General features: G+C 43.9%; 1 protein-coding gene across 4 annotated transcripts in view; it reads left to right on the top strand.

Moving 5' to 3' along the window:
- Positions 1 to 16,875, top strand: part of LOC137524643 (uncharacterized) — a 58,002-nt gene that overhangs the window by 1,186 nt on the left and 39,941 nt on the right. For all 4 annotated transcript variants that reach the window (XR_011022750.1, XM_068244752.1, XM_068244751.1 and 1 more), the window contains exons 2-4: positions 123 to 213; positions 3,258 to 3,449; positions 12,849 to 12,901. Coding sequence is in view for 3 of the 4 variants with exons in the window: in XM_068244752.1 (XP_068100853.1) it covers positions 123 to 213; positions 3,258 to 3,449; positions 12,849 to 12,901 (336 nt within the window). In the remaining variant the exon portion in view is untranslated. The remainder of the gene's footprint in view (positions 1 to 122; positions 214 to 3,257; positions 3,450 to 12,848; positions 12,902 to 16,875) is intronic.

Genomic DNA, 16,875 nt, shown 5'->3' with positions numbered 1-16,875 from the left:
ATGTCCAGCGTTTGTCACATGACACGGGCTCCCTGGGAGAGAAGACATGAAGAATTGCTACAGCATGGAGAGAAGACACTGGAGCATAATGTAAGTAAATGCTTATTTTGTTTACATTTCAGAAAATACTATTTTGATGTAGAGAGAAAAGAAGCTGGCTTTGATTTGTCTTCTAATCCAAGAGATCCAAATGAAAAATATAGACTGTATGAGGTGAGTTGAAAGAATCAGTAGTGTGTATTTTCCTGGCACATGCAAACAATGTTAAAACTGCATTGGCTACCTGTGTGAGCTGACGTGCTGATAAAAGCTGCACAGAAATCATAAGGGGTCCTGAACAGAGAAGTGGGGGAGCAGCAGAAACCTGAAGGAGACTCCCTGGGTAGGTATGTATAAGGACTTCATCCCACAGGAAACAGTCATATGGTCTGCTATGGCTATAGTAGAGCTTTTGCTCATGATTGTCCCCCGTAATAATGAAATGACTCCTCCAACTGGTGTGTTTTTAAATAAAATGACTACAATTTTATTTCAACTATGCTTCAATCTTGAAAAAAGAAGAACATGAAATTGCCCATATATGCACCATGCTATGTAAAAGTATAAGAATATTTATTTGAACAATAAAGTAGTAAAAACACAATAAAACCATTTATTCAGAGTACTCAGTAATTTACTTATTTGCACATGATTGGTGATATATTTAGGGCTTGCTTATATAGATTGTGCAGTGCCAATCAAACTGTATGGCTGTGTCCATGATAACAGCACTCTTACGTGGTGTCACTGGTGTGCACATCCTATTTCCGCATTTCCTATACGGATTTCCGAGCTGCGCTCCAGTGTGGTTATGTCCAGCTTTTACGCACTTCCGGTAATCCATGTGACTCCTCCGTGGTACTATATTAACTGGCGTCTTCCACCATGTGATGCAGGAGATCCTCCTCTTGACAAAACAGCATGACTGACACAATACTGGTGGACCAGTCTGCCGGGATCTCCCGTTTTCGCACCGCCTATCTTGCTCTTACCCTAGTACAGCAAACGGGTAATGTATGTTTCTGCTTCCTGGTGGCACTCACAGTTATGCTCCTGGCATTATAGAACACCCAGCACTGGTTTGATTGGCACTTAACATATTTGTTTTGTTGTTTCAGCAGTTTATACTATTTGAAATCACTTGTACATAGATATATCAATAATTTACTTTCCCTCAACGTAAACTATGTAATATGCACATGCACTTTGGTATTGTAACACCTTAACTGAGTAGACATATTGAACCCGGGTTTTTTGACCTCAGTGCACTCAGCTGCTGGGCTAAACATTATTACATTATAAATCATGTATTGCATATTATATTGGTCATACTGCCGGTGATGTGAATTGTTCTTTTTTTTTTTTTTTTTAAATTGTGTTTGTACTACTTTATTGTTCAGATAAATATTGTTATACTTTATACATAGTGTGGTGCTTATATTGTTAATTTAGTGTTCTTCTTTTGCATATTGTCTAAAGCCCTAGCACACCTATGGTCCAGAGTGCAGATCTATCTTGTGTATGATGCTTCATTCTTGAGGTACGTTTTTCTGATCTTTTTAATTGTTTTTAGATATTTTTTTGGGGTTGCCTCCTGCTCTTCCACTTTACATTTTAACCCTTATGGGGGTTGCTTTTTGTTAGGGCAGTTGCATTTTTTTTAACCCCTTTTTGCATCTCAACTACATTTTTTTCTGGAGTTCGACCAAATCTACTAGGATATACAGGATGGTTGGACCCACCGCACCCAAGCCTTTTACCATGGTTGCCGTTCCACAACCCTGGTTTGTAAGCACCATCTTTTTATTACCTTCTTCTCCATGATTGTGTTGACTTACTACACTATCAGGGGATCCTGGTTTCTCCTGTGTTTTTTCTTTTCCAGGAAGATCTGCAGGTTTTCCAGTCTTCAGCCGTGATATTGGAAGTGACAAACGCACTTTAACTTATAGGCACGGGCAGCCTCCTTTTAAAGTATTTTTGTACCAACCTTTTAAGACCTATATTAGCCATAATTTTAACGATCGGGCGGCAGAAACCGGCGGAAATCACGGCGGTGGCTCTATGTAAGAATAAACACTGTTTTTGAACACAGTGTTTATTCTCGGCGGTAATATACGGATTGGTACAGGGGACTTTTGTCCCCTGCAGCCAATCTCCCCTTGCTCCCGGTAACAACGTGGGCATTTTCCTGCAGGATCGCTCGCACATCCCCCCAAGCTGCAGGGACGTGACTAGCGCTTCCCTGCGGCTCTAGCAGCTGCCGCTGCGGATATGAAGCTCACGTCCACGCGGCATAAATGGTTAAAAAAAAAAAGCACCATAGCACAACTTACCTACTCCTGGATCCCTTCGCTGTCTTTTCCTGCCGTATCCTCATATCTGCTGGCATCTTCTTCACCGCTATGGTGCTGACCTGGAAGTCCCTGAAAGTATGTCCGGGTCAGCGCCATAGCGGTGAAGATGCCGGCAGATATGAGAGGACATGGTGGCAGAACCGGAGAGCTAAAGGCGAAAAAGACAGTGAAGGAATCCAAGAGTGAGTTATGGGGTGGTGCTTTTTTTTACCAGTCTTAAAAGTATGGCCTTACAAGGGGGCGTTCCTAGGGAGAATAACTGCCATTTCCTCCCTGCCCATATTTGTTGTTCTAGTCAGTCGAAGATTTCAGCTGACTAGAATGGGGACCCCTGGGGGCACTTGAATGAGATAAGGATGGTGTGACATATGTCACAGCACCATTTACACTATGGCACCTATATCAATCAAACCCCCTTTTGGTGTACTGGGATGAACTAGGACTGCAAATTCAATGGCAGAAGACTTGTATCTTGTGTTCCTTATAATGTAGCACAAGGAAGAAAATTAGCTCTTGTGTGTTTCAAAGTTCAATGCAGTCTTTCTGAAATGCATAGTTTGTTTTAGTTGAGGTGGCTGGATTGTGTAATGGTTAAGGGCTCTGCCTCTGACACAGGAGACCTGGGTTCGAATCTCGGCTCTGCCTGTTCAGTAAGCCAGCACCTATTCAGTAGGAGACCTTGGGCAAGACTCCCTAACACTGCTACTGCCTATAGAGCGCGTCCTAGTGGCTGCAGCTCTGGCGCTTTGAGTCCGCCAGGAGAAAAGCGCGATATAAATGTTCTGTGTTGTTGTTGTTGTTTTAGGATTATATTTATGTGTTTGTATTAGTCAGCTTACTGTATTTTCTTGCTCAATGTAGCTGGCAGGTAACCATGCCTTGCCTCAAACTCAAAGAATCAAGATACACTGTTTGGAGAATCAGATGGAGGCAGCTATTCGGAATTTCACTGGAAAGTGTGAAAGTGGTCAAGACAAAAAACAGACAGAAAAAGAGAAGACGAAACAAGTGCAAAGGAAAATAAAAAAGAATATGTCAGTTTTAACCATGCCTGTAAGTTTTACATGGGCTCCTTCATGCACTATATATATATATATATATATATATATATATATATATATATATATATATATATATATATATATATATATATATAAACAATTGATATGGAACACCAAAACTTGTAAAGGACAGCTGCAGTGTCAGCATTGTGTAATCAGGAAAAGGGAACAGTTTGTTAATGATTACCAGTATTCAGCACAGACAGAAGTGATCATTACCAACATAGCACGAGTAACAAGTAAATAAAGCAGCTGAAGGAGGGCCCCTGGTTAGCTTCTATGGTCCAGGGGCCCTAGTGTGGTCACTACCACTGCACCCCCTAATGCTTTGCCACTGCTGGGGATATACCATTACTATTAACAGTAGTGTTTTGCAAGTTACACTATTAGCTCGACCCATGGTACTTGAGTACCACAAGAGTTGCTGTGGAAATGCGTATCACGGTAGCAACACTAGCAGTACTCGAGTACCGCGGGTCATACTAAAAGTGTAACCTCGCAGTACACTGTTGGAAGCAGTTCCAGTAAAATTAGCTCTGGTTAGTGCATCAGGCCCAAGGTGTATTACACAATTCAGATAATATACAATGAATTACTGCTGAGCTTATTAAAATGCATGGTCAGTTTCTTATTTTTTACGGTTTTCTGTGGCTCTGCATTACTGTTGCATGTTGCAAACAGATGTCCTTATGTCTGGGTTCATCCTTTAGGCTTGGTTCCTGCTTGTACAGAAAACGTATCCGTTCAGTATCTGAGCTGTCCGCTCCACTCCCAACCAGCCCTTTGTAAGTGGGAACTGGCTTCACTGCTCAATATTTTGTTTGTTTACAAATCTCTAAAGGTACATACACACGTCGGATTTGCGCAAACGACTGGTCGTTTGGACGTCAAATCCGGCGTGTGTACAGTCTGTCGTTCGGCTGATAAGACCGGGTTTGAGCGATCCGCCAAATCCGACGTGTGTACGCACCTTAATCAGAAGTTAATTGTGTAAACAAACACTTAAGATTTATCAGACTCACTAGTAATGGAGATACTTAAAGGAATACTGTAGGGGGGTCGGTGGAAAATGAGTTGAACTTACCCGGGGCTTCTAATGGTCCCCCGCAGACATGCTGTGCCCGCGCAGCCACTCACTGATGCTCCGGCCCGCCTCCGGTTCACTTCTGGAATTTCAGACTTTAAAGTCTGAAAACCACTGCGCCCTGCGTTGCTGTGTCCTCGCTCCCCCTGATGTCACCAGGAGTGTACTGCGCAGGCATAGACCATACAGGGCCTGCGCAGTATGCTCCTGGTGACACCAGCGGGAGCGAGGACACGGCCGTGCAGGCACAATGGTTTTCTGACTGTAAAGTCTGAAATTCCAGAAGTGAACCGGAGTCGGGGCCGGAGCATCGGTGAGTGGCTGCTCGGGCACAGAATGTCTGCGGGGGACCATTAGAAGCCCCAGGTAAGTTCAACTCATTTTCCCCCGACCCCTACAGTATTCCTTTAACCACTTGCCGACCAGGGGATTTTTCACTGATCGGTGCTGCGTGGGCTCTACAGCCCGCAGCACCGATCAGGAGTGCAGCAGGGCGATCAGACTACCCCCCTTTTTTCCCCACTAGGGGGATGTCCTGCTGGGGGGGTCTGATCGCCGCCGGCTGCAGTTGCTTAGCGGGGGGGGGGGGGGGCTCTTCAAAGCCCCCCTCCGCAGCGTTCTCCGCCGTCTCTCCCGCTCCCTCCCTCTCCCTCCCCCTGTGAGCTGCGCAGGACGGATTTCCGTCCTGCGCATTGAAGGATAGGCTTCAGCCTATCATATGCCGGCGATCCCCGGCCAATCAGAGGCCGGGGATCAACGATCTGCCTTACGGCGCAGCAGCACCGTATGATGTGAACAGCGGGGATTTCTTCCTCGCCTGTTTACATTTTGCCGGCGAGCCGCGATCGGCGGCACTCCGGCTGTTCACGGAGACACCCTCCGTGAACTGACATGAAAAGGCCGCTTCCATGGTAACCCGCAGACGACCAGTTTACGCCAATCGGCGTTAGCTGGTCGTCAAGAGGTTAATAAAAAGCCTTTTTTTTTTAATTCCCCCTCACCTCCCTAAATTAGCCCAGGACTGCGATACATACACTACACTACACATATATAGGCATCAGCCTATGATAAGGATTAGATTATGAGCCATTTGGAGGGACAGTTAAGTGGCAGGGCTGTCATCTGTACAGCGCTGCGCTAGATCACAGTGCTGTACACGTTTATTAGGTTTTTATTTGTATATAGCAGCCTGCCAGCTCCGATCGTGGTTGGCAGGCTGATCGCGGCAGCCCTGCTCTGGTTACTGCAGGGAACGTGTGCTCGAGCAAGTGCTCGTACCCTGCAAATCTCGCTCCTCGTGATATCACCCCATATGGCGTGATCAAAGAATGAGGAAGCCCAGGGCCGGATTTACCCTAAGGCACTGTCGGCATGTGCCTATTACAGGCGCCTGATGATGAAAAGGCGGCTCATTCCCCTCCCCCAGTGCCTCCCTCCTGTCTTTTCTATGAAGAGTCCTGAGTGTAGTGTAAATTGGAGGTTACCCATCCAGCTCTCGGCATTCCACTAACCAGATCTCCTTTCATTCGGGGGCACCTCAAGCTACCTAATAATGGGGGAGGGGCGGCACCTCTAGTTATCTAATACCGAGAATAGCTCTGGCTACCTAATGCTAAGGGACACGTGTGGCTACCTATGACAGGCAAGGGAAGTAAGGAAGACGTGACAGCTGGGCCAGCCAACACACTTGCGGTGCAATTCGGTGGGTGTTTGTAGGTTCAAGGAGAGCGAAGTCTAGGGTACCATGACATCTGTGCCTATAGGCTCCTGTAATGTAAATCCGGGCCTGAGGAAGCCACTCTGCGGCTGCCATCCTGCGTTAGGCGGTCGCAGAGTGGTTAAGATCTTCACACATTTGTTAATAGTTTCATAATTTACTGAAAAATTGCATGACAATTCACTAATGCTGGGTACACACGGTACAATTTTCTGACAGTAAATCTGTCATATCGACTTTTTCTAACAAGGTCCAATCTGATTTCTGATCGATTTTCTGTTCACTTCTATGGAAAAATTGATTGGAAAACCGATTGGAAATCAGATCGGACCTGTTGCAAATAGTCGATCTGACAGTAAATCGGTGAGAAAATTGTATTGTGTGTACCTAGCATAAGATTTTTGCCTCATGCTGTATTTCATTTGGTATTTCATGAAATCATGCAGTATTTCATTTGGTATTCGATGAGTATTGCAGTGCATGGAGAATAAATGAAAGATGTGATACAGACAGTATTTTATTTTTATTATACTGAGTACATACAACTAACATACAATTTGTATCAGTTCAAAACCATTAGTATCTTGTTAACCATTTTTTAATTGCTTCCTAATAATATTGTGAAATTAGATAAATGTTTTTGTTATTAACGTTATTTTCCTGAATAGTTTAATAACCTGCTCTGGATCCTTGCATCGTATATATAACCCTAAGAACTTCACTTCAGGGTCATATATACAAGAAGTTTTGAATCAGGATGATACCATTTATTGGCTAACTTAGAGATGGATAAACAGTGAGCTTTCGACTTATAAAAAGCCTTCGTCGGACTGGTTCCTGACCAGAACTGAAAAACACAGCTTATATACACTGACATACAGAGGAGAAACATTCTTTAGCAAACATAAATGTAATTAGATGCCTTAACTGTTACTGAGGAGGCTTTCCCAGGCATCCTATCTAAATTGATAAGATCAATAGAATCCTCAACATGACATAAAGCAGACTCTGGTGATGAAGAGACATCGTAAATTCCGAATTCAAATGGTTACTGGCCTGGTTACATGCACCATTAATTCTAAGCTTGATGGCCCATACTCACGAGGGACTTTTGTCGCCTCAACACGCGGCGCGCGCGTGTTGCGGCGACAGGTCGCCCGTGAGTATGGGCCGTCGCACGCGCGCGCACCCCGAACTGTCGCCCGCCGCTCATGTCGCCATGCGATTGAAAGTTTCAATCGCATGGCGACAGTCGCCGCCGCACCTCCCCCGCAACTGTCGCTAGTCCGCGTGAGTACGCGGACTAGCGACAGCAACCTCCATTGTATCAAATGGAGCTTCCGGCGGGGGGAGGAGGAACGTCGGCGACAGCTTCCGCCTCGCCGCTGGTCCCTCTTCCGCGTGTGTACGCGGAGGGACCTGGCGAGAAGCTGTCGCCGGCCTGTCGCCCACACGCTCACGTGTGCTGGCGACAGGCAACATTTGCAGCCCGTGAGTACGGGCCTTTAGAGAATTGTGGCATTTAAAGCCAGCACCTGAAAGCAAATAAAATGAATAGTGACAGTGAATTCCATCTTACACAGCATATGGCACAACAATGAATGAAAAGATAGAAAAATTAAAAGAACTGTGGCATTTAAAACCCATCGTACCAGCACAAGAAGTTGGAGTCCTTGTTTAAACCATCTTGTACAGTTTTGAACCAATGTATAAACTTAGTTTCTTGTGTTAGTCTCATGTTTCCCGATTTGAAGCCACCCATTAATACAGTGACGCGAAAATCGCTTAAAGGGAAGGTTCAAGCAAAATAAAAAAATGAGTTTCACTTACCTGGGGCTTCTACCAGCCCCATGCAGCCATCCTGTGCCCTCGAAGTCACTCACTGCTGCTCCAGTCCCCTGCTGGCAGCTTGCCGACCTCGGAGGTCGGCTGGCCGCATTGCGTACATTTTTACACATTCCCGCTAGTGCAGGAACATTAACACATACATTTTTACGCATTACTGGTTCAATGCGTAAAAATGTACGCATTGAACCAGTAATGTGTAAAAATGTATGTGTTAATGTTCCTGCACTAGCAGGAATGCGTAAAAATGTACGCAATGCGGATCGCCGACCTCTGAGGTCGGCAAGCTGCCAGCGGGGGACTGGAGCAGCAGTGAGTGACTACGAGGGCACAGGATGGCTGCATGGGGCTGGTAGAAGCCCCAGGTAAGTGAAACTCATTTTTTTTATTTTGCTTGGACCTTCCCTTTAAACTGTGTCCAGGTAAACAAAAGTGTGTTGGTATTGGGAGATCAGTATAATTTGTAATATCCTTTTTTCTGCTGTTAATAGTGGATCTGTGGTGTGTCATGCGATCCCGCAGTGGTTGACTTGTTTCTCCCACATAAATTCCTTTGGGGCATTTTGCACACATGATCAGGTATACCACATTAGATGAGTCGCAGGAAAAGGTGCCTTGTACTTTGTATTCCTGTTGTGTACCCGGTATTAGTATCCTGTCAGTGGAATGGATGTATTCACAGGTCCCACATGTTTTTCCTCGGCAGGGGAATGTTCCATTCTGTTCTTGCCTATTTAAGGCACTCCTCACTATCATCTGCTTAAGATTGGGTGGCTGTCGGAACGCAAGGAGGGGAGGTTCAGGGAATATCTTTTTCAGTCTCTGATCCTTGTGTAGAACAGGATGAAGTTCTTTTGCAATCTTTCTTAAGATTTCCAAGCGTGGGTTGTAGGATACTACCAGTGGGACACGGCTCTCTTCCTGGCTCTGCTTGTACTCCAGGAGCTGAGTCCTAGGGATGTTGTTAGCTTTCCTGATTTGGGTCTCAGCCATTAGAGGATTGTATCCCTGTTTTATGAAATTCTTCTTCAGGTAACCCAGGTGTTTGTCTTTGTCATCCTTGTCAGAACAGATCCGATTGCATCCTATTGCCTGGCTGTAAATTATGGAATTCTTTATATGTTTAGGGTGGAAACTGTCATACCTGAGGTATGTGGGACGATCCGTCGGTTTGCGGTACATGGACGTTTGTAAGCTGTTCTCTCTGATGTATATGGTGGTGTCAAGAAAGTTAATCTCCTTGTGAGAGTAGCTCAATTTCAGTTTGATTGTGGGATGGAAAGCATTGAAGTTCCTGTGAAATTGGACAAGATCCTCCTCACTTGCAGACCAGATGATCAAGATGTCGTCGATAAAACGGAAGTAGGCCATGGGTTTTATATGACAAGTATTCAGGTATTCTTCTTCATTCTTTGCCATGAAGAGATTTGCGTACTGCGGTGCAAACCGTGAGCCCATTGCCACTCCCATTTGCTGTAAATAGAGGTCCTCCCCAAAAGTAAAATAATTGTGTGTGAGAACGAATCTCATTAGTCCAGCAATTGAGTTTATAGGTGTGCCCAAACCTTGAAGATATTTGCGACAGGCCGCAATTCCATCGTTGTGGGAAATGTTGTTGTACAGAGACTCTACATCCATAGTGGCAAGAATGGTGCCTTCAGGCACTGGGCCAATGGCTGCCAGTTGGTTCAGGAGGTGTGTAGTATCCTGTATGTAGCTGGGTCTTTTACAGACTAGAGGCTTCAAAATGTTTTCCAACCACCCTGAGATATTCTCTGTGAGAGTTCCATTCCCTGAGATTATGGGCCTGCCTGGGTTTCCCTCTTTGTGGACTTTGGGAAGCATGTAAAAGCAGGCGGTTCTCGGCTTTTCCGGGATAAGAGTCTGTACATGAAGCCTGGTGTTTACGGGCAATTTCTTTACCATCCTATTGAGTGCCATCCTGTACCTTTTTGTTGGGTCCTCCTGTAATTTGGCATAGTGCATGGTGTTAGACAACTGTCTTTGTGCCTCCTGGATATAGTCACCGGTGTTCATGATGACTATGGCACCCCCTTTATCCGCTGGCTTAATAATAATGTCCTTATTCTCCTTAAGGGATGTGATAGCTTGTTGCTCTTGCAATGTTATGTTATGAGCCAGTGTTTTTCTTTTATTCAGAACCCTGTCAGAGATTTGGCATCTAAATTTGTTGATGTATTTGTCCAGGGTAGGATTTTTTCCAGCTGCAGGGGTCCATCCGCACTGATCGGTGAATGGGAGCATGGGTTCCCAAAGACAATCAGACTGTGAATGAATGATCACCAAGCATCAGTGAGATGCCAGTGACCATCCATAAAATGAAAGTAAACACACACACTCACTTCCTGTGCACTGTTCCCAGTAAACAGGATAAAGTGTGAGGATATCTAGTAGACAAAAAGAATTACATAAAAAAATAAATCTATAATTATTACTCTCTACACCCTACCCCTCCTCCATAGTTCCTCCAAAATAAAACACTTAAAAATAAAATCACCATACATTGTACTAGGTATATCATTTAAATGTTGTAATAACCAGGATAAATGGGCAAATAAAATGTGTGTGTTTTATCTACATTAGCACTTTTTATTTTTAAACTATAATGGCTAAAGACTTTCATTTTTTTTCTTATTCCCTTTAAAATGCATCGGAAATAAAATAATTTTTAGCAAAAAGTACCACCCAAAGAAAGCCTAATTTGTCTTGCAAAAACAATATATAGGTCATTTAGATGTGATAAGTAGTGATAAAGTTATGGCGAATTAATAGGAGAAGCGTGAAATGTAAAAACTGCTTTGTTTTTTAAAGAGAACCCGAGGTGGGTTTGAAGTATGTTATCTGCATACAGAGGCTGGATCTGCCTATACAGCCCAGCCTCTGTTGCTATCCCAAACCCCCCTAAGGTCCCCCTGCACTCTGCAATCCCTCATAAATCACAGCCACGCTGCTGACAAACAGCTTGTCAGAGCTGGCTGTGTTTATCTCTATAGTGTCAGTCTGCTGCTCTCCCCGCCTCCTGCAGAACTCCGGTCCCCGCCTGCATCCCTTCCCTTCCTGCTGATTGGAGGGAAGGGATGGGGTTAGGGACCGGAGCTATGCAGGAGGCAGGGGAGCAGCCGAGACTGACACTACAGATGTAAACACAGCCTCACAGCACGGCTGTGATTTATGGGGGATTGCAGAGTGCAGGGGGACCTTAGGGGGGTTTGAGATAGCAACAGAGGCTGGGCTGTATAGGCAGATCCAGCCTCTGTATGCAGATAACATTCTTTAAACACACCTCGGGTTCTCTTTAAAGAGACATTGAAGCGAAAAAAAAAATATGATATAATGAATTGGTTGTGTACTATGAATAATTACTAGAAGATTAGCAGCAAAAAAAATATTCTCATACTTTTATTTTCAGGTATATAGTGTTTTTTCTAACATTGCATTATTCTATATTATGTGCAGATTACACAACACTCAGCATTCAAAATGATTATTTCAGAGCAGTCTGTGAAGTAATGACATCTCCTCTGGCAGAGGAAAAGTAAATAGTCCAGGAACAGTTGAGATAATAAAAGTCAGATAACAGCCCTCTCCACGACTAACTTAGTCGGAGAGCTTAATGGCCTGTTTGCATAGAGATAACAACTGGAGTTTCTCAATTCTTCCTGTACTGGAAACAATTAGACTGATGTATCTGATCTTAATATTTTATTTCTTAGCTGTACTACACATACAAATCATAATATCATAATTTTTTTTTCGCTTCAGTGTCTCTTTAAGGGGAAATAACCTGTGGTAGGGAAGTGTTTAATTCTTTTTCACCTTTTCTCTGCTCTGTTTCCTTCCTCCTAAAACCTTCCGACCTTTCCTCTGCTCTGTCCCCTCCCTCCTAAAACTTCCAGACCTTTTCCCTGTTCTGTTTCCTCCCTTCTATAGCCTTCTGTCCTTCTCTGCTCTATTTCCTCCCTCCTATATCATCTCCCGACCATTTCTCTGCTCTGTTTCCTCCCTTCTTTAACCTTCTGACCCTTTCTCTGATCTGCTTCCTCCCTCCTAAAACCACCCCGACCTTTTCTCTGATCTGCTTCCTCCCTCCTAAAACCACCCCGACCTTTCCTCTGCTCTGTTTCCTTCCTCCTATAACCTTCCAACCTTTTCTCTGCTCTGTTTCCTCCTTTCTATGACCTTCGGACCCTTTCTCTGCTCTGTTTCCTCCTTTCTATGACCTTCTATGACCTTCAGACCCTTTCTCTGCTCTGCTTCCTCCCGCCTATAACCTTCCAACCTTTTCTCTGCTCTGTTTCCTCCCAAGTCCTCCTGGTACTTTACCTCACTAGTCAGCAATTTCAGTTTTCCATACAGCAACAGCCTTGGTGAATTGACATTTCAAAAAGTTCAGTAAAATAAGCTGTTCTCTGCTTTACTGAATGCCATAATGCTTAGTGAATTCAAACCATTGAGCAGGAACTGGAGATGATGATGAAACTGCAGAGCTGTAGCTTTGTAGTAATCGCACTCAGCAGCTAACAGAGAGTGCCTCATGTGGGTGATAATGTGCTAGGGGGAGGAGTTTGGACATGTAACAGACGGCTATCCAGTTTAATTAACAGATGATAAATTAGTGAATTAGTACCTACAATTGCTCTACCGCAATATATTATTAAATAATCTGCTGTACAATAACTTATTTTGTAAATGTATTGACTGTAAATCATGTTTTATAATTGCAGGACTTTCTGTTAAACAATCGTGTCTGTCTGGACAGTATAAACCTAAAATCCAGGTAAGCAGGGCTTTTCAACCTTTTCACTAACTGTACCACTTTTATCGCCTGAAAATTTTCAAGTACCACCAGTGTGCCTGCGCAGTAGATTGGACGTCATCGGGCTTGGCTGTTTCTGCTGGAGCCTGAACGGAGAGCAGCTACTGCGCATGCGCACACCGACGAGGAGAACTTTGGGGCTCCCAGCGCTGGATCCCCTCTACTGAGAAGGAAGGGGAAAGCCTCTTTAGGATACAAAGGTCTCCCCCTCCCTGATGTAAGTACCTCCCGGGGGCACTTTTTTCTTACAGGTACACTTTAAGAAAAAAGGGCATATGGGAGGGGAAAAGTAGGAGATATTGGTGGGGAAAAGATTACAATTAAATTGCTAGCCTACAGATTGTCAGTATTGGCAATCTGGAGGTAGATTGCCAATATAAGTAGCTATGCAAGTTCTTCTCCCCCCCACCCCCTCCACACAGCCCTGCTTAATTATAGGTAGCCTGGTCCCACCACCAGAGAGCTGAGAGCTGGGCAGTGACTCACCACAAAGTTCGGCTTCCCCTTGCTCACTCCTTGCTGTGCTGCCCTGCGATATACTATAGTTCACACCTCATCCTTGGTAAGCCAGCTACAGTGAAGAGACAGCCAGGGAAACGGTGCACGGTGACAGCATGTATACATCAAATACAGGACGTGAGCAGTGATGTCACTTTCTGTATCTGTGCCATCACTGTGCACCGTTGGCCTGGCTGTCTTCTCCACACTAATCTGAGGTCTGAAGTATGCCGCAGAGAAGCACAGTAAGGAGTGAGAGAGGGGGAGCCAAACTTTATAGAGGCAGACCAGGACCAGGACAAGTGGCAGGTGGACAAAAAAGTGGCAGGCAAATCTGGTGTGTACCACCTGGCCAACAGCAAAGTACCACCGGTGGCAACCGTACCACAGGTGCAAAGCCCAGATCTAGAGAGATTAGCCTGTCTAATTAAGCCTTATCAACAAGTAAACAGCAAGTGTAAATTAGGGCTGTCAGGTGTGCCACTCTATGCCATAGTTTTGACTAATATATAAACACAAGATGTTAACCCCTTTGTGCTCCTAGTACACCAGAAAGTAAACACTACAGGGTTCTTGTAAGATTTCTGTAAGTTGTAACAAAGAAATGTTTTTGATATGCTGTTGCTTATCTCCTTAGAGCTGAGAAGAAGCTCTGAGTTTAGGTCCACTTTAAAATCTGACAGGACCAACAGGTTTTGGACTTGTCCATCTCCTCACGATGGAGTCTCAGGGCTCATTTCCACTATCGCGAATTTGCATGCATTTTTCGCATGCAAATTCGCATAGCAATACAAGTGAATGGGACTGTTTCCACTTGTCAGGATTCCTTTGCGTTTTTCCGTGCAGAAAAAATTTGCATGGCAGAGCCATCAGAATTCGTATACCGCATACCGCTATGCGAATCGCATACAATGTATTTAATAGGAAATTCGCATGAGGTTTGGGTAGGCGAATTTTCATGCGAAATTCGCATAGAAACAAGGGAAAAGCACACCAGCACTGCCATGGTTAAATTTGCATACATAGTCATCCATCCGAATTCGTGTGGACCCGCATGCAAATTTCGCATCCGCATACGAATTTTTACCGCGGCGATTCGCACCGCACAAGTGGAAATGCAGGTTTCCTTTGTTTTCAAAAGCATTTGCTAAACGGCTGGCTGGTATCTTACTATTTTGGCAGTTAGACTTAGCAACTGACATTTAGGAAATTCTTTTAAAAACAAAGAAAACCCTTAAAATCCCCAATGAGGAGGTTATGAAAGATTTTAACTGCTTACTTTTTCACTATAGTGGTCCTTTAAAAATGGTAGTTTGATAACAACCGTGAAGGTCAGGATGCACTGCTGCATTGCTGAGCTTATTTCAGTAATATCTCAGACTCTCATGTGCTGTGCAGCAGTGTGTTCTGACAATGAACTGCTGCATGCATTTCTGTGCCAACACACTGCTGTCTCATTTCAATTAAAGGAATACTGTAGGGGGGTCGCGGAAAATGAGTTGAACTTACCCGGGGCTTCTAATGGTCACCTGCAGACATCCTGTGCCCACGCAGACATCCTGTGCCCGCGCAGCCACTCACCGATGCTCCGGCCCCGCCTCCGGTTCACTTCTGGAATTGCAGACTTTAAAGTCTGAAAACCACTGCGCCTGCATTGCCGTGTCCTCGCACCCGCTGACATCACCAGGAGCGTACTGCGCAGGCACAGACCATACTAGGCCTGCGCAGTACACTCCTGGTGACATCAGCGGGTGCGAGGACACGGCAATACAGACGCAGTGGTTTTCAGTCTTTAAAGTGTGAAATTCCAGAAGCGAACTGGAGGCGGGGCCGGAGCATCGGTGAGTGGCTGCGTGGGCACAGGATGTCTGTGGGGGACCGTTAGAAGCCCCATGTAAGTTCAACTCATTTTCCCCCGACACCCCCTACAGTATTCCTTTAATACTGCAACGCAGAGCAACACATGTGCCATACAATTTTGTAAAGAGAAGTAAATGATTGGCACTACAAAAAAAATTGGTACAAAAGGATCTGTAATTCATGCTGCAATTAATACAATCCAACGCTTGAAAGCAACAAAGTACCTCTTTATCAAGAAAAAAACAGTGCAAGTTCCTCTGAAAAACAACTCGCCAACAATAAATCACCGTAATGCACAATAAAGAAATACATTTGAAGTAACCCAAGAAACAGAGGGTCACCATCGTGGAGGAACACAAGTACCAAACACTAAGGTAGAGAATGTGTGGACAAGTTTCAAAGGTGGCTAAAACTGCTAGCCTTGAAAGAGAACCACTATGAAAGTTGAAGCCAATAAATGGGTGATTAGACTGGGAGCTCAAGGCATGTGTTTGCAAAATCAATAAAATTGGAAAGCAAGAAGGAAACCATTTGAAAAGGATAGTTTAAAAATAGAAGTTGAAAAATGAAAGTTGAAAAACAACAGTTGAAATTTGGCTGTAGGAAAATGCCAGTTGAGAAATGGCAGTTTAAAAATGACAATTGAAAAGTAACAGTTGAAATTTGGCAGTTGGAAAATGACAGTTGGAGAATGACAGTTAAAAACAGCAGTTGAAATTTGGTAGTTAAAAAATGACAGTTGAGAAATGGCAGTTGGAAAATGACAGTTGAAAATGGACAGTTGAAAATGGCAGTTGGAAAATGACAGTTCAAAAACAACAGTTGAAATTTGACAGTTGGAAAATGACAGTTGAAATTTGGCAGTTGAAAATGGCAATTGGAAATTGGCAGTAGGAAAATGTCAGTTGGAAAATGACAGTTGAAAAAGGCAGTTGGAAAATGGCAGTTTGAAAATGGCCGTTGGAAAATGGCAGTTTAAAAAATGGCAGTTAAAAAACAACATTGACAGATGGCAGTTAAATAATGACAGCTGACAAATGTCAGTTGGAAAATGTCAGTTGGAAAATGACAGTTAGAAAATGGCAGTTAAAAAAACAGTAAGTTTGAAAATGACAGTGGAAAAATGGCAATTAAAAAATGACAGTTGGAAAATGACAGTTGAAAAATGGCAGTTGGAAAATGACAGTTGAAAAATGGCAGTTAGAAAATGACAGTTGGGAAATGACAGTTGGAAAATGGCAGTTGGAAAGTGACAGTTGGAAAATGGCAGTTGGAAAATAGCAGTTGACATTTGACAGTTGGAAAACAGCAGTTGAAAAACGACAGTTGGAGAATGGCAGCTGGAAAATGACAGTTGAAAAATGACAGTTCAACTGTTGTTTTTCAACTGCCAAATTTAAACTGTTGTTTTTCAGCTGTAATTTTTCAACTGCCAAATTTCAACTGTCATTTTTCAACTGCCAAATGTAAACTGTTTTTCAACTGCCAATTTCTAACTGTCTTTTTTAAACTGTAATTTTCAAAGTGTCAAATTTCAACTGTTTAAGGACCAATACAGTGAAAAAAGTGAGCAGTTA

Source organism: Hyperolius riggenbachi, chromosome 7 (genome assembly GCF_040937935.1).
Source record: "Hyperolius riggenbachi isolate aHypRig1 chromosome 7, aHypRig1.pri, whole genome shotgun sequence".
Lineage (NCBI taxonomy): Eukaryota > Metazoa > Chordata > Amphibia > Anura > Hyperoliidae > Hyperolius > Hyperolius riggenbachi.
The sequence above is the reverse complement of the archived record's forward strand: the minus strand, read 5'-3'. Positions and strand labels throughout refer to the sequence as shown.